This window comes from Ruditapes philippinarum, unplaced genomic scaffold (assembly GCF_026571515.1).
Source record: "Ruditapes philippinarum isolate M1 unplaced genomic scaffold, ASM2657151v2 ctg597_1_1_1_1, whole genome shotgun sequence".
NCBI lineage: Eukaryota > Metazoa > Mollusca > Bivalvia > Venerida > Veneridae > Ruditapes > Ruditapes philippinarum.
In genome coordinates this window covers 3,579-20,496 of record NW_026861555.1, presented here as the reverse complement: position 1 = coordinate 20,496, position 16,918 = coordinate 3,579, and the positions used below count along the sequence as shown (strand labels likewise).

Below are 16,918 nucleotides of genomic sequence, written 5' to 3'. Positions count from 1 at the left end.
TGTCAGTCTCTTTTAACTCCAATAGGGAGTGGCTTATGAAAGCAGACTGCTGAAATAATGTGTAGTGTTTATTACAAAATGACAAAGATGCTTGGTGGCGATTGAACAAATTGTGTACTAATTTGATTAAGTAAACTCATAAAAAGTTATATTAGAAATAAAAAATTATTATGTTTGTAAACTCATACGATGATGATTGATGATATGATTACAATGATATATGAAAAATGACACGTATTATTACGAAAAACGACAAAGTGGTTTGGTGGTAAATGCCCAAGTTTTCTTAAATTATCCAATATGTACAATTTGATTATTAAACTTCTTAAGTTCATGTAACATGAACATGTTTATGTTTATAATCAGATTGATTATGATGAATGGTGATGATGGGTGATATGATGATGATGAATTATGATGATCAAGACATATGATATATAATATAAATGGTTATAACTTTAAAAAGTAAAAATCAAGTTAATGTTTCATGGTTTAAACATAAATTTAATTGTTGAATGGACAATTTATCTGACACTTCCAGATTAATTTAATAGAGAGATGATCGTGTTGAATTTATAAAACAAATTACGACGCACAAACATAGCTGAATGAAGCAAATGCAGAAATGAAAATTTAATTATTCTTGCGACGGATATAGTGACTGTTGATGAGATATGGATCAGCCTATACGAACCTGAATTGAAATCACAGTCATCTATGTAGAAAAACCGTGATCCCCCTTACCTATGAAGTTCAAAGTCGTCCCATCTGCAAAGAAAAAAAGATGTTCATCGTCTTCTTTGGCATCGACGGCGTGATACTGAGCCATGCAGTACCCCTGGGTCAGACGGTAACTCTAAGGTGAATAAATTTATAAGATTTCTTATGCAATATTCATTCTTAAGTCAATATATTACCCAACAACTATTAATAGCGAGCTCGACGAGCTGGCCCGAAGGGCCTGCTCGCAAAGCGAGCTTTACGGTAACGCGAGTACCTGCTAAGTGATGGTTTTGAAAACTTTCGTCCAAAGTACCGAATTGGACACATCGCAACCTTTCGAATTTAAAGATAACGATAAAAACTGAGGAATTCTGACTGAAAACGGATGTGTAGACTGGTCACCTGCGCACGTCTATGGGAACCATAATTGGGCAGGGAACCAGAATAACGGAAGCTGTGTATAAAAAATGAAAATCGAAGGCGCCATTTTGTTTGAAAAATCTGATAAATAAAAACAATTTTTTTGTCGAATTTTGTTGTGAAAACTATCTAGAATGTAAGAAATGGTCTAACTAAGAAAATTAATCCGAACACCAATATCTTTTATTCAGTCGTTAACGCTGTACAGACGTTTAAAGTATTGTTTACGTGACGTCACAATGTAGCGCCAAACAGCACGTGCAAAACAAACAAATCAAGTACGCTATTTTAATGTCGCAAACGTTTTCAGTTTTACATTTATTTCACTTTAAATAATCTTTATTTCGCTTGAAAAATTATAGAGTGAAATAAAATAAACAAAGTTTTATCAACGTTTTCAAAACTCGTTATTCATTTCACGACAGGGGCGGGGCCATATTTAACACAGTACGTGTGACGTCACACGCACTCGTTACTGCATTTGAAATAAAAAATAAGCGATTTTTCATACTATTTCACGTAAAAAGTACATCGAGCTCGCTTTTAGGCTTTGCCTTTTTCATAATATGAAAAAGGCAAAGCCTCAAAGCGAGCTCGATGTACTTTTAACGTTAAATAGTATGAAATAATCGCTCATTTTTATTTTAAATGCAGTGACGAGTGCGTGTGACGTCACACGTACTGTGTTAAATATGGCTCCGCCCCTGTCGTTAAATGAATCACGAGTTTTGAAAACGTTAATGTCGCAAACGTTTTAAGTTTTACATTTATTTCACTTTAAATAATCTTTATTTCGCTTGAAAAATTATAGAGTGAAATAAAATAGACAAAGTTTTATCAACGTTTTCAAAACTCGTTATCCATTTCACGACAGGGGCGGAGCAAAATTTAACACAGTACGTGTGACGTCACACGCACTCGTTACTGCATTTGAAATAAAAATGAGCAATTATTTCATACTATTTCACGTAAAAAGTACATCGAGCTCGCTTTGAGGCTTTGCCTTTTTCATATTATTTGTGTAATTAATTATGAAATAAATCATTTCAACAGTTCATATTATGAGTTCTAGAATATATAATGTGCTATACTAGCCGTATGCGTTGATTTATTTCTTTTAATTCGAAGAACATGTACTTTAAAACATTTGATGGTCCTTTGATCATCCCCCATCCATGTTGTACAATTCAGCATTATTTTTGGATTATTTCAACATCTGCGTTATGTACAGAATGGACAGTACGGTAATTATTATAGCCTGATACCTATATTAATTCACGAGTTATTTCCCTTTGGTTTGCAGCCTTATGGAGGAGATACATGTTTTGCGATTTAATGTATTTAAATATAAATTTGATCATAGTTTTTTTAGGTAAAAGACGTTTTAGACGCTTGTTAAACAGTAAAATTTTATTCTTATAATTATTATAACATTTTGGGAATTATACTCAAAATTACCATATTTTAAACATGAAGATGACTTTGAGGTGATAAAAATGGATTATAAATTAGTTTTTGACACATGATACAAGATGTAAGGCAAATTTAATTATTAAACCTTAATTTAGAACGTAAATCTCACTTTTTAAAGGTGAAAATTACCACTTTTGATGATTGTTTCTGAACTTAAGTTACTACACTGTGGTTCTGTGCATTCTGACTTTTGTGTTCGGTGTTCTTATAACCGAAGATTTGAAGTAAAGGACCGAGATTAGAAGATCACAATGGTGTCGAGATTACCATGAAATATCCTATTCATTCACCTGTCCTTCTAACCTTTATAAAAAGAGCATTTACTTGTTACTGTGCTTACAGGCTAATACTCATTTTCTTAAAACATTAATACCATTTTTGGGGGCGCAAGCCCCCAGTGTAATTACGATAAATTCAGCTTACTATGGTTTGAACGCATTTAGGCTATCTGCGCGGAGCAAAAATAGTTCCAATATTTTGCTATAATATTCATATAATCATAATACCTTATCTACTTCAAAATTTACTGGTCATTTAATTACTAAATTTTAATTCCTTTTATCACAAAATTACATATATCATTGCTTTACGCGATTTGAATATTACTACGCCAGCAGTCGATAAAAATTTAAAGAGAACCAGTTAATTTTTTCTACCTTCTGGTTCCCGATGCATGAAAGCCAAAATACGTACATAAATTTAGTGCCAATTTTTTTAAGTCATAAGTTAAACTACCAGGGAACACAATAATTTTGGATAAAATGGAGTACGATTTTCAAATTAGATAACTTTAAGCTTAAAATGCTTAAAAAGTGTGAATGTCAGAGAAAAAAAATGTATGCGTATGAATACGGACTATTTTCTCTCTGACGTCATTTTCCCGCAATCGCCATCTTGGCCAGTTATTCCGAGAAAGATTGAGAAGATTTGTTATCGATTAGGAAGTCCCAGGTGTTTAAAACAGTTGTAAGTTTTATTATACGAACACTTAATCTCCTGTATGCATAACTGTTTAGTAACTTCGTTGGTTTTTCTTGCATTTATCAGTAGATCTAGCAAAATCGTCAGGTAAACGACCTATATTTGGCTGTTATGTGTTTACACTTACAGAAAATACAGCAGGTCAATATGTTTGTTTATATTTTATAACGTTGATATTTTAGGTGCAATGTATTCCGTATGTAGAATCAAGTTTTCTTCCAAATCTGGTAAAGCTTTTGATATATTTTGCTTGATATTATGATTATTATTGATGCAAATTTAAGTGCATAATTTACATCGATTCAGTGTCAGCTCGGCCCAAAAACGTACTCGTCCCCGAGTCAGCTCGGCCCTTTTCTAACTCGGTCCACTTTTCAATTTATTGATATATTGGTTTGTTTAATCACTCTTTATTGTTGAAACAACATAATTAAGTGAACTGATTAATATCTGGATTATTCATAAATGTGGAAAGATATTTTCTCAAATTATTACTACATTTTTTGGGGATGCTTAACTACCTTTTGACGCATCTCTATTAGCTATCTAAGCTGGACAAAATAGGTCCAAAACTTTTTCATGGTATACAGGAAAAATATAATAATCGGCGAAAAATGATAGTTTTCTATTTTGTGATCATGATTTTTGCAAGTAACTGGAGGTACTGCCCAAGTCCTGTAATGAGTTAAATCCTATCAATTAGAGTCAAAGAACATGCATAAATATAGTACCAACATTATTTAGTCATGTCAGTGAACTTACTATCATAAGACGCAACAACTAACAAAATATTGCAATATGTTTGGTTTTTTTTTTCGAATCGATAAGCTTTGAAATGCTTCAAAAGTGCAAATATATTGTAAGAACTTTGTATAATGCGTATGAAATATGAATACATACTATTTTCTCATGTACGTAATTTTCCCGTATTTGTGTAATCACCATGTCGACAAGGTTAGCAGGTAAACATTGCAAAATTTTGTTCACTGTTGAATACGACTGTATAATATTCATTGTTTATATTTCACTTTACCTTGAAAAAAAATGCAATCTGGTATAACAACTACTTTATCTCTTTGTATTTCCCTTTAGTGATTAATAATGGGGCATAACTTAAGTTCCATTTGGACCACAATATTCAAACTTCATAGGAGGATTGTTATTTGAAGGAGGTAATATTTTATTTTATTCCATTGTCTTACAAATGCTTCATCTTTACTTAAAAAATCACTTTCTTGTACCCAATATGGACAATTATTCTATGAAGTTTGAACACTGTGCGGTTGGTAATAATTTAAATTGATGATTGTCTATATTGAGTAGAAGGCCCCTATTGATTTTGGGGTTCCAAAGTCAAAGGGCAAGGTCACTATTACCTTAAAACTGAAACAGTCCCATTTACCCCACAGTGTTCAAACTTCATAGGAGGATTGTTATTTGAAGGAGGTAATACTTTATTTAATTCCAATGTCTTACAAATGCTTCATCTTTACCTAAAAAAAAACACTTTCGGGCATATAACGGTCCGCTTACGTTATTCAGGAATAAATTGAAAAGGTGATCTGCCCAACGCAGATTGCGCGAAAAAAATACTACTTCCGATCGATTTTTTCATAGCGACATAAAATGGTCCATACTGGAGTGCAGTTGGTGAAGACGAATTACGTACACTAAAGTATACGAACATGTATGTCTCCCAAGTCAATACAAAAATATAAAGACCACCGAGTTACATTGATTTAAATTTTCTTATTATATTTTATAGTATTATATATCTAGAACCTACACGTGTCTTTTTACGTCCACTCGATCAATCATAAGTCCAAGATGATTATGAGTAGTCGCATAGATTATTAGTTATAAAGGGATTGGTTATATTTTTATATGACACGTATATAACGGCCTCGTTTGTTAAATATACTTGCATAATAAGCATATCAAATTTTTTTGAGAAAGTAAGGATTTTGTTCAATGAATTCGACAATAGCCATGTATATAAAACTATATAAACGTCACGATTATCCAATGAAAAAACGACGTTACAAACGTGCAGTATTAAAATTGTAAATATATTTTGGATATCATAATTGAAAGTCTTTGTCTAAGGTCCATAACTCTAGCATGACATTTGACTCATTTATGGCCTTTTTTGAACTAAGAAAATTCCTGGTTTTAGTGATGCGTGCAACATTTATCTGTGAGGCGTAAGGGGTACGAAATCAGCGCCTTTTACCACTAAGCCAAAAATGTCTTTTTAAAAGGCTGAATGGAAGTATGCGATTCTTATGCAGTGTAAAATAATGGTAATATACATGATTGCTGATTATAACAGTTTATAGTTTAATTAAAATTGAACATTTCCTGTATTTCTTCAGCATTTTGAGAAATGACATCATTGGGCTAAACACACCAAGTCGTATTGTGATTTCATGATAACGTTGAAATATATTCAAACACTCAAACAAACTCTCACACACTTAATAAAGTTATACATATACCCAAGTTATTCTCCGTCTAAACCAATGACATTATTTAAAGTCACATTATGCAAATTGACTAGTAGACAGTTATAACAGTGACTGACAAAATCATCTGAAAAAAATCATGGATAAAATATGAATCTGTTTTAATTAAAAAGACTGCATTACCATTATATAAATTGAACATAACAAGTAAAATCAATGAATATATATAGAAATTTCATTGGGTCACATGAGTTATTACGTTCAGTCGAAGTAAATTTTAAAACTGATAGGAATTATGGCAAAATGCTATATATACTTGGATGGGCATAATGTCACTTTAACAGAACAACTACCAATTACTTGATGTGAATATTCGAATTTTTCACGATAAGTTATTTCTGAAAAGCATGTTTTGTAAAATTTATTTCTCTTAATATACCACAATATAATATATATGCGTCTATAAATTTTAAATCCAGGCGTTATTCATACAGAATACATTTCTTTATATATTAAATATTTTTTACATCTAAATTATGTATGTTAATTCCATAACATGTTACTGTTATCAAACTTTTTCAAATAAATTACTCTGCAAACATTCATGAAATACATGAATGAACATTCACAAATCATTATCTATTGTTATTCATCAATGCTTATAAAGTGTCAATAAACTAAACGATCAGATGAGATTTATATGTCACAAATATATTGTAACTGTCTACCTAATTAAACATTACCTAATTGATTTTTGTCCGGAAGTTCTCTTTAATTGCTTGAACGAATACTGGAAAAATAGTTAGCTATGTGCTAATTACATTGACAATGTCGGTCTATTTTATTTTATTGACTTATTATCGATATAAGACTTTCAAGTGAAAATCAAATAATAAATAGAGTACTTCCGGGTGTCTATATAAATTTGATTAGATCTTTCAAGCAATTAAATAGTACCGGAAATAATTTTCAATGTTTTAGTAAATTTAATATCAATCTTGCACTTATAAAAGAGTCAATTCGTTTGTGCTTGGACATCATTACATTGTATCTTGACTTTAATTATTACTTAAAAATTTCAGACATATTTCACCACGATTTTTGTCCAGTTGAAAGAATAATATCACCAGGAAAACTCTCTTATTTTGGGGTAAAGAACTCGAGGTAAAAGCAACTGCTGAATTAATTTCTATATTACATCCTTTCTTATGATCTATTTTCATAAACATGTATTTATCTGTACCAACAAGAAATGGAAGATAAAAATGGAACTGAAAGATACATGTTTGAACAGATAGGATATTCATCATATCAATTATTTACGATATTATGAAGTATGATTTATGCATATATAAAACTATAAGGTTTGAATAGATGAAAACTGTTCAGTAAAGACTATACGTATTTAAAATTAATATTGCAAAGCTTCGATGCAAGATGAAATTATGTCTTTAATTTTTGTTTGTTTTACTTTTTAGACATCAAGAAACCCAGTGGCAAAATTCGCACGAATACATAACACGTACAAGTTTTAGATTGTCATATCTGTATAAACAATACTACGAATAGAAGTTAAATAAAAGGAACCTTATTGAGAGGACATATTTGTGACCAAAATTAGTATACTGGTTAACAATTGACAATGCACACTGGAGAAGAATATAGATGTGGAGTCTGTGAAGGATCATTTGCTAATGAACAAACTCTTAAAAAACATATGATATTACACACCAGAGATACAAGTTTTCAATGCGAAATCTGTGAAAAATCATTTTCTCATCAACGTTATTTGAAAGAGCATTTAACAATACACACAGGAGAAAAACAATATGAATGCAAAATATGTGACAAATCATTTCCTCGAAATAAATATCTTAAACGACATATGAGAATTCATACAGGAGAGAAAAATCATCAATGCAAAATCTGCGATAAGTCATTTTCTATAAAAAGTACTTTTGACAGACATATGAGAGCACATACGGGCGAGAAGAAATACCGATGTAAAATATGTGACAAATCATTTGCTGATAACCATACTTTCCAAGGACATATGACGATACACACAGGCTTAGGGAAATATAAATGTGAAATATGTGAAAAATCCTATCCACATTCTACTTCTCTTAAATTACATATGGCGATACACACTGGACAGAAATTTCAATGTGAAATATGTGACAAAACATTTAATCAAAACAGTAATCTTAAAACGCATATGATTACACATACCGGAGAAAAGAAATATAAATGTGATACTTGTGAAAAATCGTTTTCTCATAAAACTATCCTTAAATCACATATGATTACACATACTGGAGAAAAGGCACAGAGCATTTGCTTATAAAGGTTCTCTTGAAATACACGTGAGGACACATACTGGAGAGAAGAGATATCAATGCAACATGTGTGAAAAGTCATTTAATATAAGTTGTAATCTTAAAAGGCATATGCTACTACACACAGGAGCGAAGAAATACAAATGCGAAATATGTGACAAAGCATTTGCTGAAAAACGATATCTTAGTAGACATATGAACATGCATTCAGAAGAATGTAAAAATGTGTGTGAAATCTGTGACAGACGGTTTACTCAAAAAAGCTATCTTGTTGCACATATGTCAATACATACAGGAGAGAAGGAATACAAATGCCAAATATGTGATAAGCTTTTTGCTCGTCACAATTATCTTAAAGTTCATATGCTGATACATTCAGAAGAGAAGAAACATCTATGCGAAATCTGTGACAGACAATTTACTCGAAAAAGTAAACTTACAAAACATATAAAAATACACACAAAAGAGAAGAAATAATTAATGATGGGATATCATAGTTTCTTGACTATTTAAAAATGTTACTACCTACAATGTACTACATGTATTTGTTAGATCATTTTCTCAATAACGATATCTTCATGATATAATTTTGACAACATTACACTGTATAAACTGTGAATAAATAATTTTGAAACTATCATGCCTGTGTCAGTCTCTTTTAACTCCAATATGGAGTGGCTTATGAAAGAAGACTGCTGAAATAATGTGTAGCGTTTATTACAAAATGACAAAGAAGCTTGATGGCAAAGAACAAATTGTATACTAATTTGATTAAGTAAACTAATAAAAGTTATATTAGAAATAAAAATTATGTTTATAAAACTCAGACGATGATGATTATAATGATATATGAAAAATGACATGTATTATTACGAAACGAAAAAGGGGTTTGGTGGTAAAGGCCAAGTTTTCTTAATTATCCAATTTGTACAAATTTGATTTTTAAACTTCTTAAGTTCATGTATTAAGTTCATGTAAAACATGAACATGTTTATGTTTATAATCAGATGATGATGATGATGATGATCAAGACATATGGTATATAATAAAAATGGTTATAACATTAAAAAGTAAAAATCAAGTTAATGTTTTATGGTTTAAACATAAATTTAATTGTTGAATGGACAATTTATCTGACACTTCCAGATTAATTTAATAGAGAGATGATCGTGTTGACTTTACAAAAATAATTACGACGCACAAACATAGCTGAATGCAGCAAATGCAGAAATGTAAATTTAATTATTCTTGCGACGGATATAGTGACTGTTGATGAGATATGGACCAGCCTATACTTACCTGAAATGAAATCACAGTCATGTATGTGGAAAACCAGTGATCACCTTCACCTAAGAAGTTTAAAGTCAGCCCATCTGCAAAGAAAAAAAGATGTTCATCGTCTTCTTTTGCGTCGACGGCGTGATACTGAGCCATGCGGTGCCCCTGGGTCAGACGGTAACGGCGAAGTTTTATTTTAAGTTTAATAAAAATTATAAGATTTCTTATGCAATATTCATTCTAAAGTCAATACATTACCTAAAAGTTATTTATATTTGTGTAAGTAGTTATGAAATAAATCATTATAACAGTTTATCATGATTATGATATTATTATTCAAGAGTATAATTATAAAGTCCTACCAGCCGTATGCGCTGATTTATTTCTTTTAATTCGAAGAAGATGTACTTTAAAACATTTGTCGGGTCTTTTCCTGTGCGAAGTGGTCATCCCCCTCCCATGATGCATAATTCAGCATTTTTTTTGCATTATTTCAACATGAACTGCGTTACAGAATGAACAGTACTGTAATTATTATAGCCTGATACCTATACTAATTAACAGAGTTATTTCCCTTTATTTTACAAACTCTTTTACAGCAGCCTGATTATAGAGGTAGAGATACATGTATTGCGATTTGTTTAAGTTTTATGTATTTAAAAGACAAAACTTAAGTGAATAAGTATAGATATGATCATAGTTTATCTAGGTAAAGTACTATTTAGACGTTTGTTAAGTAATAATGATTCTTATAATTATTATAATTATTTTGGAATAATAGATCTACTCAAAACTACCAGATTTTAAACATGAAGAGGTTATAAAAAATGGACTGTAAATTAGTTTTTGACACATAATACAAGATGTAAGGCAAGTTTAATAATTACACTTTAATTAAAACCTAAATCTCACTTTATAAAGATGAAAATTACCACTTTTGATGATTGTTTCTGATTGTATATAGTATATATAATATACAAAAGTTTTCCGACGAACTCCGTGATTGTTATCACAAGAACTCCCGACAAGTTATCATAAGAATTCAAGTTCCTACAGTGTGGTTCTGTGCATTCTGACTTTTGTGTTCGGTGTTCTTATCCGAAGTTTTTGACGTAAAGGACCGAAAAGATGCGATTGTTTGAATCGTCGTGTGTTGACCCACACACACGACGTTTTGTATAGCCCGATTAAATCATCGTACACTTATAATATATTCTAATATATATTCATATTATGCATGCCAAAATATTTGTAAACAAAACAAACACATTTCATTATAATGTGTGCACTAATTATATAAGATATATAGATAATAAATGTACAGGTTCAACTTTCAATTGATACGTTATTAATATATATTAAATAATCACCTGTTTTGATGGGTGTTATTTCTTTATGTTTTCATTTATTTTTATGAAGTGTAATACTTACAAATGTATACGTTAAATTATATTGGTGATAATGCTTATTTTCTGTAAACACATAGTTGAAAGTACATTTATATACATCTTTGTTGCACTTACAAGGATGGAGATTACCATATTTTATATCCTTTTATACACCTGTCCTTCTAACCTTTATAAAAAGACTTTTTCAGCCTTTACTTGTCACTCACGCTGCTTACAGGCTGACACTCATTTTTCTTAAAACATTAATACCATTTTTTTCACTGAAGTATAAATTTAACCTAATTCAGATGTTAATCACCACCTCCGTGTTCGAGGGTGAGAGTCGATGACTTCTTTATCCAGTTACTTCTCTGGCGTGGGTTCCATCCCAGGGGAGAATGAAGGTGGTCTAATTCTGGTGTAACTCTCCAGGAACGATGGTAAGGAAAACTACCTGCCTATATGACTGAAATACTGTTGGAAAAAGGCGTAAAATGAAACACACAAACAAACAAACAAACAAACAAACAGATGTTAATCAGGGGAAATGCATATTAATTAGTCATGTCGGGTTATTCATAAATAAATTTAAATAAAAGTGATTTGCCGTACGCAGATTGCACATGCGCTAAAAATACTACTTCCATTCGATTTTTACATAGCAACGGACCGCATTCGTTCAAATGGACCATACTGCAGTTGGCATTAATTAAAATTCAAGCAGAATTACACTACAGTATATGTACATGTATGTTTCTTCAGATCACTACAAAAATATGAATAACACTGAGTTACATTAACTTAAATAGAAATATTCACCACTATAAGAAGCCGTGTCGTGCGCATGAACTAGGCATCAATATCAAAGGTCAAGGTCACACTTAGAAGTCATTAGAAAATTATTGTCCGGATCAAAACTTCTACATGTATAAAGAGATTTCAATATAACTTGCCACAAATATTCACTATTGTGAGGCGGAGTGTTGCGTGCAAAATTTATGTCCCTGCGACCAAGGTCAAGGTCACACATAGAGGTCAAAGTTCAGATAAAAATATGAAAATGTGTATTGGGACCATTTAGTCATCATTTATTGAGAAACACAAATGGCCATTATCATGGATACTGGTATCAAACATGTAATTAAGATTAACATATGTAGGTCAAGGTTACTGAAGATGATTTTGAAGGTCACTTAAGATGATAAAATATAGAAATTTTGTCCAGAACATACCGCTTCACATACAAAGGGATTCTAATGAAACATCATAGAAATGTTCACCTTTATGAGAAGCCGTAACTGTGCATGAACCAGGTCTCTAGGTCAAAGGTCAAGGTGACACTTAGAGGTAATTGAAAAACGTTTGTCTGTAGCAAAACTTTTACATGCATTGAGGGATTTCAATATAACTTGGCACAAATGTTCACTATAGAGAGGCGGAGTGTCTCGCACTAAATTTAGGTGCCTGCGGCTTAGGTCAAGGTCATACATAAGGGTCAAAGTTCAGATAGAAAGTCACTAGAGATGATAATATATCAAGATATTTCCAGATATTGCCCAGAGCATATCGCCTAAATGCATATCTGTAATGCCCACATCTCTCTCAAAATCTTCTGTGACGGGCGAATATTGCAACAATGTTGCCATTGTTTATAAATTGAACATCACAAGTAAGGCCACGTGAGTTATTAATCGTTCAGTCGAAGAAAATTTAAAACTGAAACGAATTAAGGTAAAATGTAAAGTTACTTTGACTATATATACTTGGATGGGCATAATGTCACATAACATAACAGCTACCAAGTACTTGATGTGAATATACGAATTTTTCACGATAAGTTATTTCTGAAAAGCATGTTTTGTAAAATTTATTTCTCTTAATATACCACATGTTGGTATATTTAATTTGAATAATTAATTATCGACACAATACTTTCAAGTGAAAATCAAATAATAAATATAGTACTTCCGGGTGTCTATATGAATTTAATTAAATCTATTAATCAATTACAAAGAACCGCAGATGATTTTCAAGGTTTTAGTTTTGAACTTATAAAAGCGCCAATTCGTTTGTGCTTGGCCATCATTACATTGTATCTTGACTTAATTATTTGAACAATTCAGACATATTTCACCACGATTTATCTCCAGTTGAAAGAATTATATCTCCGGTACAACCATGTTATTTAGGGGTAAAGAAGTTGAGGTAAAAGCGACTGTTGAATTAAATGCTATATATCATCCTTTCTCATTATATTTATCTGTACATAAAAGAAAAAAGAAGGAAAATGGAACTGAAAGATACATGTTTGAACAGATAGGATCTTCATAATATAAATTATTTACAATATTATGAAGTAAGATTGATGCATATATTAAACTATGAGGTTTATTGAGTTTAAATAGTGAATACTGTTCCGTAGAGACTATATTTATTTATGTCTTATTTTTTTGTTTTACTATTTTTAGACATCAAGAAACACAGTGACAAAATTCGCGCGAATACAGAACATGTACAAGTTTTAGATTGTCATATCTGTATAAACAATACTACGAATAGAAGTTATTTGAAAGGAATCTTATTGAAAGGTCATTTTTGTGACCAAAATATGTATACTGGTTAAAATTTGACAATGCACAATGGAGAAGAATATAGATGTGGACCTTGTGAAAGATCATTTGCTAATGAACAAACTCTAAAAAAACACATGATAATACACACCAGAGATACAAGTTTTCAATGCGAAATCTGTGAAAAATCATTTTCTCATCAACATTATTTGAAAGAGCATTTAACAATACACACAGGAGAAAAAAATTATGAATGCAAAATATGTAGCAAATTATTTCCTCGAAATAAATATCTTAAACGACATATGAGAATTCATACAGGAGAGAAAAATCATCAATGCAAAATCTGCGATAAGTCATTTTCTCTAAAAAGTACTTTTGACAGACATATGAGAGCTCACACGGGAGAGAAAAAGTACCGATGTAAAATATGTGACAAATCATTTGCTGATAACCATACTTTTCAAGGACATATGACGATACACACAGGCTTAGAGAAATATAAATGTGAAATATGTGAAAAATCCTATCCACATTCTACTTCTCTTAAATTACATATGGCGATACACACTGGAGAGAAATTTCAATGTGAAATATGTGACAAAACATTTACTCAAAACAGTAATCTTAAAAGGCATTTGATTACACACACAGGAGAAAAGAAATTTAAATGTGATACTTGTGACCGTTCGTTTTCTCATAAATCTTTACTTATATCACATATGATTATTCATACTGGAGAAAAGGAATATAAATGTGGAATCTGTGACAAATTATTTCTTCTAAAACGTTCTCTTGAAATTCACGTGAGGACACATACTGGGGAGAAGAAATATCAATGCAGCATGTGTGAAAGGTCATTTAATGCAAACAGTAATCTTAAAACACATATGTCATTACACACAGGAGAGAAGAAATACAAATGTGAAATATGTGACAAAGCATTCGCTCAAAAACGTTATCTTAGTAGACATATGAACATGCATTCAGAAGAATGTAAAAATGTGTGCGAAATCTGTGATAGACCGTTTACTCAAAAAAGTTATCTTGTCGCACATATGGCAATACATACAGGAGAGAAGGAATACAAATGCCAAAAATGTGATAAGCTTTTTGCTCGACATAATTATCTTAAAGATCATATGCTGATACATTCGAAAGAGAAGAAATATCAATGCGAATTATGTGACAGCCAATTTGCAACAAAAAGTAGACTTACAAAACATATTAAAATACACACAAGTGAGAAGAATTAATGATGGGATATCAGTGTTTCATGTCTATTAAAATGTAAATACGTTCTCTTTGTAAGACCTTTTTCTCAATAACGATATTTTCATGATATATGACAACTTTAAATTGTAACATTACATTGTATAAACTGAGAAAAAAGTTTTCAAACAGTATCTTTGTAAGTCTCTTTTAACTCCAGTAGGACGTGGCTAGTGTCTTTATTTATGACTCATGAAAGAAGACTAGTGAAATAAATTGTTACGAAACCTCGAAGGAGTTAGGTGGTCAAGGCCACGCGTTGTTAATATGAAATATATACAAATTTTATTATGTAAACTTCTAAAGTTATAGTAAAAATGAAAATGGTTTTGTTTATGATACTATGATGGTGATGATGACGATGATATTGATAATGATGATGATGATGTATGAAAGAAGACTTGTAAAATTAATTATGTTTATTACGGTAGGACACATGTATGGTGGTCAGAACCAGGTTCTGTTAGTAATGCATTATGTACAAATTTGATAAATAAATTCCTCAAGTAAGAGTAAAATGAAAATTATTATGGTTATTCAATAATAACTTTATAGCACGATGATGATGATGATGATGATGATGTATGAAAGAAGACTGGTATAATTATGTGTAGCATGTATTGCGAAAGGACAACAGAGATTGGATGTCAAGGTCACGTTCCTTTTAGTAATCCAGTATGTAAAAATTTGATTAATAAATTACTAAAGTTATAGTAAAAATGAAAATTATTATGTTATTAACTTAACATATGATGATGACGAAATCAGTTTCCTTGATATAAATGTACATGTATAATTATCATTGTTACAAATAAACATTTGTTATGAAAAGTAAAAATCAAGCTTTTTTTTCATGGTTTAAACATAAATTCGAAATTAATGTTGAATCATCAAGATTATTATTTCTCTATGTGACATTACCTGCTTTAGCCAATAAAGGGATAATTGTGCTGCATGCACATTACAAAAAACGACACACAGTCATAAGCAAACATAATGTCAGTGGTTTTATCCATGTGCTCGCTAACGCACGAAGGGGCACAGAGATCTTCCTCCACCAGTAAAGCTGTAAAGTCGCCATACATATGACCTATACTGTGTTGGTGCGACGTAAAGGCTTTATGAACTGAATTATTTTATCAGCTTATTTGAGGAGTCGTATATTCCAGACTGTAAAGATCTCACAGGCACTGGTTATTCAGAGAAATATAGATAAAATGATATATATTTAAATCATTATAAACTTAAACTTAATAGAACATCAATATTTTTTCTGACGACATGGCATCTGAGACCATAAATCTGTTAAATTTATAGCTCCAAATGATGAACATATTTTGATTGTTGATGTCATTCTAAAGAAGTTGCTGAATGGCTTTTCTGGTACAGAATGCTGAATTCATACATGCTTTACGTGAGGAACTGATAATTTTTTTTTTCATTAAAATTATGTACATAATATGGCCGAACATGGCCTGGATGAGATCAGTGTCGAATCTCAGGTCAATATAAATTTTATGTTGAGTTTTGACCAATCAAATGTCTGAGATTACAGGAAAATTCTTGATACCATTTATCCCTGTTCTGGTGATTTTGAGAATGATATGCACTATAATTATGTATAATGACTTTGGAAAGTGTAGGTGGTTAAGTGCTATACAGTTTATCTAGCTACTTTAGTTTTGTAAATATGTACAGAATGTGTTTATAACCTTTTTTGGTAGGTAAAATACCAGGCTGTACTCTGACGAGCCAAATAGTCCTTATCCTTCAAAGAGGTTTCATGCCTTTCCGCATTATCGGATGTAATGTCATGCTATTTGCGAAAGAATAAAGCTTCTTCTTCTTCTTCTTTTGTCTTCTCCTTCTTCTCCTTCTTTTTCTATAACTTTGTCACTTTGAATTGCAATTAGAGCATCTCTGCTATTATCATTAAGTTTCGTAAAGGTCATCGGATAAACGATGGTTCCTAACGAATATATCGATATTTTTGTTAACTTCACACGACA

General features: G+C 31.2%; 2 protein-coding genes across 2 annotated transcripts; both read left to right on the top strand.

The window, feature by feature from the left end:
- The first annotated feature begins 5,606 nt into the window (after positions 1–5,606).
- On the top strand, positions 5,607–8,409 carry LOC132716074 (zinc finger protein 431-like). The gene is made up of 2 exons (XM_060699231.1): positions 5,607–7,226; positions 7,541–8,409. The coding sequence occupies exon 2, from the start codon at positions 7,705–7,707 to the stop codon at positions 8,407–8,409; it is 705 nt and encodes a 234-aa protein (XP_060555214.1). The 5' UTR covers positions 5,607–7,226; positions 7,541–7,704.
- Positions 8,410–10,270: 1,861 nt separating this feature from the next.
- Positions 10,271–15,146, top strand: LOC132716069 (zinc finger protein 600-like). The gene is made up of 2 exons (XM_060699224.1): positions 10,271–10,388; positions 13,536–15,146. Exon 2 carries the CDS (start codon positions 13,700–13,702, stop codon positions 14,891–14,893), a length of 1,194 nt encoding a protein of 397 aa, XP_060555207.1. The 5' UTR covers positions 10,271–10,388; positions 13,536–13,699; the 3' UTR covers positions 14,894–15,146.
- The last annotated feature ends 1,772 nt before the right edge of the window (positions 15,147–16,918 follow it).

Coding starts and splice junctions, on each gene's coding strand:
- LOC132716074 (XM_060699231.1), top strand. CDS start 7,705: ATGCACACTGGAGAAGAATATAGATGTGGAGTCTGTGAAGGATCATTT.
- LOC132716069 (XM_060699224.1), top strand. CDS start 13,700: ATGCACAATGGAGAAGAATATAGATGTGGACCTTGTGAAAGATCATTT.